Raw genomic sequence first — 15,194 nt, forward strand, 5'->3', positions numbered from 1 at the left:
TTTGTAGTATTGACTGATTACTTCTGTTGTCTTGACCAACTGTTTGTTTAATATACTATTGACTATCGTGTTACTACCGTTATATTGACTGTGTTCTACCATAGTATTGACTATCTTGTTACTACCGTTATATTGACTGTTTTCTACCATACTATTGACTATCTTGTTACTACCGTTATATTGACTGTTTGTTTAATATACTATTGACTATCGTGTTACTACCGTTATATTGACTGTTTGTTTAATATACTATTGACTATCGTGTTACTACCGTTATATTGACTGTGTTCTACCATAGTATTGACTATCTTGTTACTACTGTTATATTGACTGTTTGTTTAATATACTATTGACTATCGTGTTACTACCGTTATATTGACTGTTTTCTACCATACTATTGACGATCTTGTTACTACCGTTATATTGACTGTTTGTTTAATATACTATTGACTATCGTGTTACTACCGTTATATTGACTGTGTTCTACCATAGTATTGACTATCTTGTTACTACCGTTATATTGACTGTTTGTTTAATATACTATTGACTATCGTGTTACTACCGTTATATTGACTGTGTTCTACCATAGTATTGACTATCTTGTTACTACCGTTATATTGACTGTTTTCTACCATACTATTGACTATCTTGTTACTACCGTTATATTGACTGTTTTCTACCATACTATTGACTATCTTGTTACTACCGTTATATTGACTGTTTGTTTAATATACTATTGACTATCGTGTTACTACCGTTATATTGACTGTTTGTTTAATATACTATTGACTATCTTGTTACTACCGTTATATTGACTGTTTTCTACCATACTATTGACTATCTTGTTACTACCGTTATATTGACTGTTTGTTTAATATACTATTGACTATCGTGTTACTACCGTTATATTGACTGTGTTCTACTATAGTATTGACTATCTTGTTACTACCGTTATATTGACTGTTTGTTTAATATACTATTGACTATCGTGTTACTACCGTTATATTGACTGTGTTCTACCATAGTATTGACTATCTTGTTACTACTGTTATATTGACTGTTTGTTTAATATACTATTGACTATCGTGTTACTACCGTTATATTGATTGTTTTCTACCATACTATTGACTATCTTGTTACTACCGTTATATTGACTGTTTTCTACCATAGTATTGACTATCTTGTTACTACCGTTATATTGACTGTTTGTTTAATATACTATTGACTATCTTGTTACTACCGTTATATTGACTGTTTTCTATCATACTATTGACTATCTTGTTACTACCGTTATATTGACTGTTTTCTACCATAGTATTGACTATCTTGTTACTACCGTTATATTGACTGTTTTCTACCATAGTATTGACTATCTTGTTACTACCGTTATATTGACTGTTTTCTACCATAGTATTGACTATCTTGTTACTACCGTTATATTGACTGTTTTCTACCATAGTATTGACTATCTTGTTACTACCGTTATATTGACTGTTTTCTACCATAGTATTGACTATCCTGTTATGGCGCCATACTGTCCGACTGTTTTTTACCTGATTGGTTATCCCATTATTTTGAGTAATTAATTACTAGGACTCTTCTCAAGATCAATTCCCATTATAATAGTAACTGAGTCAACAATATTTATCATAATTATAGAGATTACTGCTATTACAGTGAGGGTATTATTATTTATAGAGTGTTCTGTAAAAATAACAATACATATAAACGTTACGTAGAAAGTACCATTCTATTGTACTATGTGTGATCGAATAAAATGCATTTTATCTCTGACTGAAGCAAATTATAAAACATTATAATTCAAATACATAGTTTTTAATCAAATTAAAAATATTTGTAACGAAGTTGTATAGTTAAAACTATTAATAAACTCTAAAATAAAAGATATACACAGCTCATTTCATAGGTCTCTCAGTTTACAAAACGTTTGTAGTACATGTAAACAACACAGACTGTTCTATTCTTACAGCTCCAGTAAAGCTACACGACAACTATTTGCTCAAGAAATCCGGAATTTAAGTGACAAACTAGATAAATAGCTGCTAGTTCATAACACCCACCGCCAACTGTTGGGTAACATGTAAAATCAATTAGTTGGATTTGTCCGTTACTCTTATAACTCATCCACAGAACTTCAGATAAATTGTTCAACACCCTGACCACCAAGGTTCACTCGGTTCACTTTTCTTCAACAAGTTTCTCTATGTAATTTGAAGTCAAATATTTATCATTATTGTAAAGTAACGTACATATTTATGAAATTATTAATAAATAGAATGTTATTGAAGACTACAGACAAAAAAATACTCGTGTATTTGGAGATGTGTGAGACTTACTTGTGGCTAGTGTTAAGGAATATAGCTTAAACACAAAACGTATCTGTGTAAACACATAAACCAGTTCATCACTAGTACATTCTAGGTCATACGAGAAGCCTATCTAAATATTATGAAACATTAACATGGCGATTTGAGTTTTTAATGTAACAATGTTGTCTGTTATAAGTTACGTTACCCTGTGGACATCATTGGAGTGGTAATATAACAATTAACGTCTTGAGACTTGTTACTGTTAAAATATAAACTACACACTTTAATACGGTTATGGACAGATATCCGTTTAAAAGAAACCCTCTTGAACGTATATATATATATATATATAACAATTGTTTCTTCTTATTCATACAGTAAGTTTTCTTTCTTTAAGTGTAATATTATATAACGGTCTATGTGTACTTTACTATTTACAAGCATCTAACCTTGTATTTCAGTTATAAGACCTCACGTATACCGTTAAATCAAATCTCAAGAACTTTGTTTTTATTTGTGGTTTATTCACATAAGGTTATATCAACAACTTTATCTCTGTAATTTTGTTTATATTAATGCCTTCGTCTATATATCTTGTTCATATGAACATGACGACCGAATCTACTTTTAACTCAGTAAACGTGACACTATTAGTACATTATATAGATGTACCATCCTAAAAGTAGGAACACTTTGTAAAACATAGGAGAAACAACGTTCCGTCTTGTAACCTGAATATCTGTTCTTGTTTTTACAGGGTTAACACTTCACTGACAAATATGAGAAAAAGAGAGAGGCCTAAAACTCGTTGTAAAATTAACTTTCTCACATCTATTGTCTATAACTCAATAGTAAAACCAGTCAGTAACACTTGTAAAAACGGGAGCCCTACTTTCTTCTGACGATAAGTAATCTTATAAGTCACGTGACTGTCACTGTTACTTTCTATTGGTTATCCAGGTGTTTCCGGGAAGCATCGTATCTGTTTCCTGATAAATTTGATACAAAAGACAGCCACCAAGAATAGACAGCTATTTCATGTCCATCAGTTGAGACAAACGAACAAAAATGTTTGGAAAGGTGATTTTGTTTCTTTTGTTGACGTCACTTTGTAGCTTCTCGCTAGCCACAGGTATAGTTCTCTTTTGTTACGTCTCTGTAAGATTCATTTCTGTTCTAACCGTGAAACAACACTATTAATTCGTAATGGTAGTAGTTATAACTGGTTTAAAGTTTCTACGTACAAGTTTGAAATCTTGTTTTCACCATATCTAACACAGAAATGTTTCCATAGTGTTCAATTACACTGTGAGATAAATGTGTTGCAGAATTCTCTGAGTGTAAAATTTAAAACCATTAACCAATGTTAGGTTTAAGTGTTATAAGTACAAGTATTGGTCGTGAAACAGCTATTATATTAAGTGATAACCTACCAATATTTTTTCAAACCTAGCGTATACAGTGGTAGCAGTGGCTGCTTGATATAGCAGACTGCTTGACCGCTTGTTCAGGTTTGTTTAATAAAGTTTCCTTTCATTTTGTTCTGTACAAACATATTGCATTTCGAGGTATTTATAGTGTAGTATATTGAACGTGAATATATATATATTACAGTTACTAAAACACTACTTGCTAAAACTGTGGAAACTTAAAAACGTTCAGCGTACACAACAAGTATATTTATAACACTAACATGAGACCAACAACTCTAGGTACATTCATGTAGTTGGAATACCAATAATATACATATTGATTCTGTAACTCGGAAGATGGAAGTTTCCCGGAAATACGTAACATGATGCACTACAAAAAGCTGATACATTGTTCTGTCTAATTTCCTTATTTGATGTATCTAAACAAACACGTGTTCAGTAGATTTATAAAGGAACATAACATTCCTTTTGATAGATTAGTTTAGATTTCTAATAGTAGACAATATGAAACTAACTTAGAGTTTATTTATTTTTTTATATTACATCGTTTCTCTTGAGAATAAAAGAAGTAACAGGCAGTGACAAACTTAGTTGTCTAATAACCTACAAGTGATATGTTGTTAGTCAATAATCTAGAGGTTATATATCATTTTCTAATAAATTACAGCTTATATATAGTTTTCTAATTACCTAGATGTTATATTTTGTTATCGAATAACCTACAGGTTATATATCGTTATTGAATAAAGCACATGTTATATATCGTTATTGAATAAAGTACATGTTAGATATCGTTATCCGATAATCTGCATTATATGTATTATTCTCCAGTGAGCTACAAGTGACATATCGTTATTCAATAAACCACACGTTATATAACGTTATCCAGTATGCTACATATTATATTTTGTTATCCAGTAAGCTGCAGATTTTATATCTTTTTCGAAAAACCTAAAACCGGTACACATCCTTATCCAGTAACCTAAAGGTTATACGTCTTTATCCATCAAACCACAATTTACATATCTCTATCCGATAAACCAAAGTTATATGTAATTGCCCGTTAAATTACATTTAATTATCAGATGCCCTTTACCTTATACATCTTTATCAAATAATTTGTAGGTTATATAACGCTCTGCATGGTTGTGTAGGTTACACATCATTATCCAATAACCTGAGGTTATATCTTATTATCAAATAAACTACAAGTCATATATTGTTTTCCAAAAAAAACTATATGTTTTTATTCAGTAACCTACTGTTTACATGTAATTTCCGGTAAACTACAAAGTATACATCATTATCATTTCTGGTTAACAGTTGACATCCGAGTCTTTCAGATTAGATGTTTGTCGAAAATAATAAGAAGACATTTAGTTAAACGAAAAAAGATGGATGGGTACATGGTCGTATTGTACATTAAATATGAATGGATTGTGACGAAATATTAATAATACGTAGGACAAGAATGTGCGTATCTGGTCTAAGGGACAGTAATATAAGAACCTATTGACTGTGATTGTATTTACTCTAACACGTGATTATATTTACTGTAACACAGATGAAGTAATAGTACAGAGAATATTTGGGCAATCCTTCATGTAACAGTAACACTCGAATGATCCTTTTATCTTACTTTTAAGAAACTGGTTTATAGTGTAGAATTAACCGACTGGTTTATAGTCTAGAATTCCATGATATTGAACTATTGTTTTGTCCACCTAATGGATCACTCTGAAGGTATGTGATTATGAAATGGGATTTCTCTACCTAAGGTGGGTATAGCCGTGATATCTTATTGTGTAGTTTATTCTTTAAAAAATAAATCACTTCTACAGTTGTAATAAACAGCCTAACAGAATTAACTGGATCATTAATCTAGTTGTAACAATAAATCACTTTATAATTATTCCACGAGAACTGTATCTGCTGGTAAGGCTTAGCTAACCCTGGATTCATCACGACTTTTCTTCTTCTAAGTAAACAAATATTTAAACAGGATTTGCTTGCGTCACGTTCGAATTTTGTCAAGGTCATCTAACGTAATATAGAACTATCATCAAAAGCGAGACACACTTTAAGTTCATCAGGTGACCAGTAGGTATTTGTTTTCTTGTACTTAAGAACAGATCTACACAATGGGCTATTTATTCTGTGTACATTGTAAGTGTAAAAATTAGAAATGTTGAGAATTGTGGAAGGGAAAACCTGTAATCCAACCTTTCGTCAGACTAAAGGACAAAAAATATATCCTTTCACAATATAACAAACCATATAGAAATGGTAAAATAAGGGATCGTTTATATAGTCGAATTTATCCAACCGTTGAAAACTAACAACACATTTGGCAGACATATTGGGATTTTTTAATGATCAAAGAAAGCGTAAACCAATCAATTCTCAGGGACAATATTACTGGTCGACAATCAGTTTGGTGACAATCCATTTGCCGACAGTATTATCACTTGCCGTCACACCCATTGACACACCAATATTTCGAATGTACCAGTATTATTTCAAATAGTAATCTAGATGAGTGTTTATGGCTGTCGAAGAAAATTAATTAGCTCCACTTTTCAGCAAGATTGTATTTTTTGTAATATATAAATCATAATTACGTCATTTTTAGTTTTTGCTGTAACACATCTGTAACACTTTGAATTTAAATATCTTTTACACACTTTGCTATTTCGGTTCAATTTTCGAAGAATTCATACAATAATCCTCACGAACTTGTTTCGTCATTGTAATTTGTATTTATCTATTGAAAATTCAACAAATAACTCATACGCTTCGAAAACCTGATCCCTGTATATATAAACATGCACGTATTCCACTGAATAAACGTATATATAACAACAAATCCATCTCATTACACAATTGTCCACAACCTTCTATCGACAAGATGTGTTTACATAACTTGTCTAGTTAACGACCGTCTTTGGACATAATTTATTGACGCCCAAACAGCAGATATCCAACCTGCCTATTTATCCAACTCTTGAAATCCTGCCTATTACCCATACGAATTTATCCAACTCTTGAAATCCTGCTTATTACCCATACGAATTTATCCAATTCTTGAAATCCTGCCTACTACCCATACGAATTTATCCAACTCATGAAATCCTGCCTATTACCCATACGAAATGTATTTTTACAGAACTCATTAAGAACACTTCCACATAACTACATTTTGTTTAATTGTTACAGAAATCAGATTACTGCACGATTACATTTTGAACACGACTCAGGTTTGATGTTGTTAATATTTAAAGAAAGGGAAGAAAAAGATAGAAAGAAAAATGTACAACAGATAGACAGACAGACTAAAAATAATAAAAACTGTGAATACATTTTACTATTTCGGATTCTGTATTGTCTGACCATGAAACAGAGTGTGATTACAGCAGGGTTTTTCCCTAGTGAGGTAAATTACCACATTGTTAGCGGAGATAAACTTCCTATATAAGAGTTAACGTCACCACGGGTAAATATCCACAATCCAAATGTCTCGAAAAGTATTGTTGTTCGTTGTTGGGATTTTGTTGTACGTCGCAGTTACTGCAGGTAAGTTTGGTAATTCTTTGGGACTGATTTGTGTTGAATTTCACGCAAAGCTACAGGAGGGCTATCTGCGCTGACCGTCACCAATTTAACAGCGTAAGACTAAAGGAAGGGCAGCTACTCAGCACCACCAACCGCCAACAGTTGGGCTACTCTTTTATCAACGAATAGTGGGATTGACCGTCACATCATAACGTTGCAACAGTATACAGAGCGAGCATGTTTGGTGTGACAGGGATTCGAACCCAAGACCTACATACGACGAGTCGAATGTCTCAAGCACCTGGCCTTGACAGGTCACAATTCTTAAGGAAAGCATGTAAACAAACTAATTATAAATATATGTATCTTTCTATCATGCCACGATTTTAGTTCGTAATCTTTACTGTAGATCAAAGTAGTTAATCTGGACAATATTAAAAGTAGTTAATCTGGATAATATTAAAAGTAGTTAATCTAGATAATATTCGAATCGAACCAACCTCTTCTTTTTCTGCGGAAATTACGTAACATCCTTCCTCCCATATCCTCTGGTTACGTAAGGCATTTCTGTTTATATCTACCAATCACGTAAAGTTTCATTTTGAAAAGTTAATTGTTTTAAAGTACGGATCATTTTCATTTATAACTATAACTACTTTTCACTCAATAAGCAGATACTTTAAAAATTAGAAAGATTGAAAGTAATCAGCTTGTTCATGTACAGGAACTATTTTGTTCTGCTCTACTATTGTCTTATGGTAATCAGCTTGTTCATGTACAGGAACTATTTTGTTCTGCCCTACTATTATCTTACGGTAATCAGCTTGTTCATGTACAGGAACTATTTTGATCTGCTCTACTATTGTCTTATGGTAATCAGCTTGTTCATGTACAGGAACTATTTTGTTCTGCTCTACTATTGTCTTATGGTAATCAGCTTGTTCATGTACAGGAACTATTTTGTTCTGCTCTACTATTGTCTTATGGTAATCAGCTTGTTCATGTACAGGAACTATTTTGTTCTGCCCTACTATTATCTTACGGTAATCAGCTTGTTCATGTACAGGAACTATTTTGATCTGCTCTACTATTGTCTTATGGTAATCAGCTTGTTCATGTACAGGAACTATTTTGTTCTGCTCTACTATTGTCTTATGGTAATCAGCTTGTTCATGTACAGGAACTATTTTGTTCTGCTCTACTATTGTCTTATGGTAATCAGCTTGTTCATGTACAGGAACTATTTTGTTCTGCTCTTTATATGCAAAACTTGTCGTTTGGGCTGAGAAAACACTTTACATGAAAAGCGAACAACGTTTCGACCTTCTTCGAAACCTGACGATGACCGAAGAAGGTCGAAACGTTGTTCGCTCTTCTATGTAAAGTGTTTTCTCAGCCCAAACGAGCCGTTTTTGCATATAAATTTCTCAACAAGTGGGTTTCTCGTCATCACTGATTATTTGTCCTGCTCTATTATTGTCTTATGGTAATCAGCTTGTTCATGTACAGGAACTATTTTGTTCTGCTCTACTATTGTCTTATGGTAATCAGCTTGTTCATGCACAGGAACTATTTTGTTCTGCTCTACTATTGTCTTACGGTAATCAGCTTGTTCATGTACAGGAACTATTTTGTTCTGCCTTACTATTGTCTTACGGTAATCAGGCTTGTTCATGTACAGGAACTATTTTGTTCTGCCCTACTATTGTCTTACGGTAATCAGCTTGTTCATGTACAGGAACTATTTTGTTCTGCCCTACTATTGTCTTACGGTAATCAGCTTGTTCATGTACAGGAACTATTTTGTTCTGCCCTACTATTGTCTCACGGTAATCAGCTTGTTCATGTACAGGAACTATTTTGTTCTGCTCTACTATTGTCTTATGCTTGACATGGCCAGGTGGGTTAAGGCGTGTGACTCGTAATCTGAGGGTCACGGGTTCGAATCTCGGTGGCATCAAACATACTCGCTCTTTCAGCCATAGGGGCGTGATAATGTTACGGTCAATCCCACTATTCGTTGGTAAAAGAGTAGCCGAAGAGTTGGCGGTTGGTGGTGATGACTAGCTACCTTCCACTGCTACCTTCTTACACTGCTAAATCAGGGACGGCTAGCGCAGATAGCCCTCAAGTAGCTTTGTGCGAAATTCAAAAGAAACAAACAAGTGTGAAGACGACACATGCTTTCAGAAAGTAGTACTATATATATCATCTTAACGTTTAGATAGATCAGGGTAAATAAATTAATGTATAATTTGATAACAAAGACATATAATTTTAGATGTAAGATCAAAAAACTAGTATAAAATTAAATAACTTCCAAGGTTTAAGTGTGAAGTTTATTGGAAATATCAAGTTATATCTGACAGTAACTTTAACATGTTCACATGTTACTAACGGACTAATTCTCTACATTTAATTAGTTTCCGTATTTTAAAATTATGTCTTATAAAGATTATGCTATGGTAATTTTATTTGTAATCACAAACGGTACAAAAATACTTTAGTCTCAAACGAAAACAATAAAAACTGTACCCATAAAATACATAATAAATAAATACTTCTGTTTTGAACATAAAGTTTTCTAAACATTGTAACTTTATCTGTCTACAATATTCCATTTTTAGCCACTTTCTGGTTTGGAGTGCCAAGAGACATCTTATGAGCACAATGAACTAAACAGCAGACTACTGACATTGCCGGGTTTTTTAATTTGAGCACGCAAACCACCTAAAGGTGTTGCTATTACTTAAATAGTGGGATCTACTATAACACTTATAACGCACCAACAGCTAAAATGCGAAACGTATTTGATTATAAGGTGTCTCTAAACCAAGAACCGTGAATCTCGTTGGGACAGATTAACCATTATGCCCCAAATGAAGTGTTTTCTTCTTTTATTACAATTTAAATACCCCAGTAATTATTGGGCAATAAACAGTACAATATTTTTTCACATTAAGACATAAATATATTTTATATAAAAATAGCAAAGTTATTATCTTTAGATATACCTGTAGTGGTGAAAAATACAATCAAGATAATTTCATTTTGTCTTTACAGAAAGAGGCTTTCTGGACTGTACATCACCTCCAGTAACAGGTCCATGTCGTGCAGGATTTAAACGTTACAATTACAATACAAGAACCAAACAATGTGAACCATTTAAATACGGTGGTTGTAAAGGGAATGGAAACCGGTACAAATCTGAACAGGATTGTTTGGATGCTTGTTCAGGTTTCTAAAGTAGGCTTACACTTTCAGGTTCAATAAAGACCTTAATTATTTCAAATTTAAAATTATACACAGAAAATCAGTAACAAATGTAATGATCATGTAATTAAGATTATTTATACAAAATTATTATTATTAATCATTCTATCACTTTCCTAAACCAAGTTAGAAACCAAGTTTAGAAGTGAAGAACACGAATTATATCAGGACTAAATTAATAATATAGAAAATTAGTTTTCATATTATAAGGTAGACAGTTCATCAAAATATAATCTGTGTTGAAGGACGAATACGTGAAATATTGTTCATAATAGTGAACAGTATTTTATTAATACAATAAACTATATGTACTCAACAGTGTACAAACACGTGATTGTTAACAGCAAGTTCTGATGATATCAAGTAGTATATTACTGTTAAAACAAAATAAATTATTGTTAATACAAAGATAGTACATTATTATTAATTATACTTAGTACACGTTGTTAACACAAACTGGTGTATTACTGTATTATAATAAATTTACCACAAAGTCACACTTTGTACGTTACAGTTACAAACTACAATAACAATTAATACATGTTTGTCCAATCATGCACAACCTTAGCTGTTATTACTTGGTTATTTACTCAGCTCGTAGCATGTAAAAAATAACCTCAGTTTGGAATATATGAACATATCTTGACCAAGAGTGCAGTACACTACTGTCAATACCAAGTAATGTGTTGTCGTTACACAAAGTATTGCATTACAGTTAACATCAAGAACATGTTTTTCACCAGTATTACATTATTATTAGGAACACATGGTGCATTACTGTTAAACCCATTGAGTGAAACAATAAAAAACGTTCGTTTGTTTACAATTTTGAGTTAAGATAATTTTGTTTGTTATTGTATTGTATTATTGAATTAATTTATAAAGGTATGAACTGTTTAGTATTTAAAACCTAAATAATATCATATAAAGATTCTATAAATATATTTGTTACATATGAACACTGACAACCATGAACGAAACGACCCTAATCAACATCTACTTTCATGTTTCAGGTTCACGTTAAGCCTTACGTCCCTAGACGAAGCGCTTCACGGACTCTGTAATAACCACGATACTTTATATTTTCAAATATTGTTGTTATGTGTGTTTCTACATATACGTGTTCAATACCTTCACTTCTCTCTATTCTTATAATAAAAATATATAAAGGAAACCAATAAATATCTGTATTTCTGAATTAATCTTTGTTTTACTGGTATATCATTTAATATCGTGAATAATTTGTTGTGCCACAATAACGTTCAGAATTATTCTATTAGGAACATTTTGGGAGAAACTAAACCTATCCACGTATCATTTGTCGACATGTGAATTACTTTGTCTTCCTTATTTCTGAATTTAATGTAACTAATTTAATTAAAAATAATACATTTGTTATAGTTTTTATCTTGTATTTGTTTGTAACACTGTTCAAAATAGAAACGTTTGTTCTTTACTCTAATAATTAGACAAGCATCATAAAATATTCTTCATACTTTCAAATGTGGTTGTGTTATAAAAGTAACAATCAGTACCTGAGCATGTTTCAAATTATTCTTGATAACAAAATTATAGAGTAAAAATAAATAATTAATTAAATGCAAACTCAAGTGATCCCAGTACAGGTATTAGTGGACAAGTGCTTTGTGTGTAGTTTTATATGTAACTGTAATAGAACATCAACAAGTTTATAGAGAACTAACATCAACAACAAACACGTTTCTCTGTTTGTTTTATTGTCTGAAGACATTGAAATAAGACGAATGTCATAAGTAATGAAGAATAATCTGGATTAATTATAGCCGTTAAATAAACTTACGTGTCAACATACGACAATAGATAACGAAGTAGATCACGTGCTTCTAGACAGCCATGACGTCATAGTTCCAGTGTAACAACATAATATTTATCATCATATCTCAACATGACAATAATTAATACAGTTGGTATAAAACAGTAACTCGTTAGTTACTTAAATCTCCTAACCTGTTAAATGGTCCTGAAAAGGACACTAATCGTTAATGTATTAGTTCCATGGATTTCCTATCAATTTATATTATCTTAAAACAATTATATCGTGAAATTATTAAACTTAATTATTGACTCTATAATGATAAATCAAGTAATTTTTACAGAGATTTTCGACTGTTATTTTTTATATGCAAGACAAAATAGTTCATTCTATATAAGATATTTTTTCATATGTTTATCTCATGTTTTACAAAGGTAGGTGGCGTTCCAGATATATATTGTATTACTAAAGCAAATATATTATTCGATGTGTCTCAACATGGGTCATCAAGGAAACGTTTATTTAATATTATGGAATAAGTGAACTTTCACTAGTTTTACTTTATAACCTGACAACATATTTTATTTTTCACATAATATTTTAAGTTATATCTCACCTAACATTCACAAAGAAGGACACAATACTGACACAAAGGTTTAATGTCTACATTTATTTATATTGAAACAAGAGTTTTGCATATTTTAACATCTGAACTTTTACAGTTTGAAACAACTGTTAAGTAATAAACAAATAATTTGTTGTTCAGTTAGTATTAAAGTTCAAAATTGTATTGAACTTTGACCTTGCCACAACTTCAAACTTTTTTAGGCCCACAAAATTGGTGAAAAATATGGATTTCATTTCTAAACTTTCACATAGATTATTTCAGATAATGTTTTATATAATTTTAATGTTAACAATACTTTAACTGTAGTTTTTGTATGTAAACTTCCCGACAAATGGCCAGACTGTGTCAGAATGTTTAGAATATTTTCAAGTACAATTTATGATTTTTACACAGAATGTAAGATATATAAGATTTTATTATACAATACAACATATTATGTAAACTAATGGTGTAAGAATTATTTGTTCATGATTAGTGTTTGTAATCACAGTTTCCACTTCAGACATATTCTAGTTTTAAATATATGTCTAAAACAAACTGTCTAAAGGTCAGTCAAATCTGGGTCAGTTTTTAAATACAAATATCCTGTACCTTTCACTACTAGTAACCAGACCTAATGTAGTTCTGTTACATGGAATAAAGAATGATGAACCAGCTTTTAAATGTAAGTATATCATTACAGACGTTTCTTAACTTATAAATGTAATTTATGTGTTTGTTTAACATCGTGATGACTACTTTCAATTATGTTCTTTATAATATTATGTGATTTTAATAATCATATATTATGTTATATTTTAATCCATTGGAAAAAAAACCCAACAAATTCTGTTGTCTGTAACGAGCGATGAAAAACCAGCAAGTCATAAAACAAAAACAATTAGGTTCCTCTACCATTATACAAGGTGAACAAACACCTGATTCATCTCTTGTTCATTTTACTGGGAATAACAGTTACTTCATTCTAGAAACTTGCGGGAAAAAAATTGAATGTTTATATTCGAGAATTCGAGGACTTTGGAAATAGAAACCAATATGAAACCAAGGAAGGTATCATTTTTCTTCAACAGAATAAAATGAATTTAAACAGTGGATATCAAACAATAGTATAGCTGTACAGAGAAAAACTAAACATTTTTATTTTCTAGAAGGACGGAACCGTGTTGCATTGTTAATGTTTTTTATCTTTTGTTTATATATTGATTTAATTATAATGGTATTGATATGTTATCTAATAAGGTTTTATTTGTTTTATCAAATTCAGAATGTCTGAATTTACGTGCACTGAGGTCTCGTATTAATATTTACTTTAATTTAAAATTATTGAGAAAACAGGTTAACTCCAATATTATTAACATATATATATCCTAAGCAAGTGTACCATATTTTACAACTGGTGTAGAAAGAACAGAGTGAAACCAATTATCTTAGTTAAATTCATCTTTATTGTACCACGTGAGTTCGTGATAAATATATAAAGTTATAATTCAAATCAATATTGTAAAAAGTAATTATAAATCTTTTTTAATCTGTATTTAATAAATTACTAACATTTATCAGGTTCTGATGAATACTCTAGTGAAAGACACTTTATCCAGGAGTTATTAAATATAATATACTTACGTTCTACCTTTGAAGATTTTAAAAATAAACGAAATTCGTAAAATAATATTTACAAATTATCTACAGAATATTTCAAGTTATTCTTTCTTACGGGAAAAAACAATAAAAAACAAATATTTTATTTAACATTTTATAAATCTAACATGTTTACTGTATATCATAACCTACTTTATAACAATATGTATATTCATCATACTTTAACAATGATGAACATATTTTGTTTGTCATTAAACCTAACAGTTCGTATAATAAATTCATATGTTTGTACACTTTACATACAATAACAGAAAGCTACATGTACACTCATGAAATTCTCAGTATTTGATGGTGAAATAGGAAATTATTTTCTTCTAAGAAATTACTTCCTCTTTTCCATTTAGAACTTATATATTTGTCATTTAAATATAACTTTATAACTATAACAACCAATGTCTATGCACAGTCTAACTTCATGAAGGTGTAATTGTTTAGACATGTAAATAAATAACAGTGTCATCTATCGTCTTACAACTTGGTCAATGTTCTTCAACTTTATCCATGGTTAATTTCCTCAGTCAGGTCGA

The 15,194-nt window shown here is 31.0% G+C and overlaps 1 protein-coding gene across 3 annotated transcripts; it reads left to right on the forward strand.

Annotated features, from left to right (window-relative positions):
• Positions 1–3,277: 3,277 nt before the first annotated feature.
• Positions 3,278–11,790, forward strand: LOC143226831 (proteinase inhibitor). 3 transcript variants are annotated; one of them, XR_013014764.1, is made up of 3 exons: positions 3,278–3,462; positions 10,379–10,579; positions 11,602–11,790. XR_013014764.1 is itself a non-coding variant. In XM_076458306.1 (3 exons), exons 1-2 carry the CDS (start codon positions 7,276–7,278, stop codon positions 10,558–10,560), a joined length of 243 nt encoding a protein of 80 aa, XP_076314421.1. In that variant the 5' UTR covers positions 7,179–7,275; the 3' UTR covers position 10,561; positions 11,602–11,790. The 3 variants fall into 3 exon arrangements, 1 of the variants encoding a protein (XP_076314421.1); XR_013014763.1 differs by having other exon boundaries at positions 10,379–10,561; XM_076458306.1 differs by lacking the exon at positions 3,278–3,462 and adding an exon at positions 7,179–7,336 and having other exon boundaries at positions 10,379–10,561.
• Positions 11,791–15,194: the final 3,404 nt, after the last annotated feature.

The sequence above is a fragment of the Tachypleus tridentatus genome, chromosome 9 (genome assembly GCF_004210375.1).
Source record: "Tachypleus tridentatus isolate NWPU-2018 chromosome 9, ASM421037v1, whole genome shotgun sequence".
In the NCBI taxonomy this organism is placed as follows: Eukaryota; Metazoa; Arthropoda; class Merostomata; order Xiphosura; family Limulidae; genus Tachypleus; species Tachypleus tridentatus.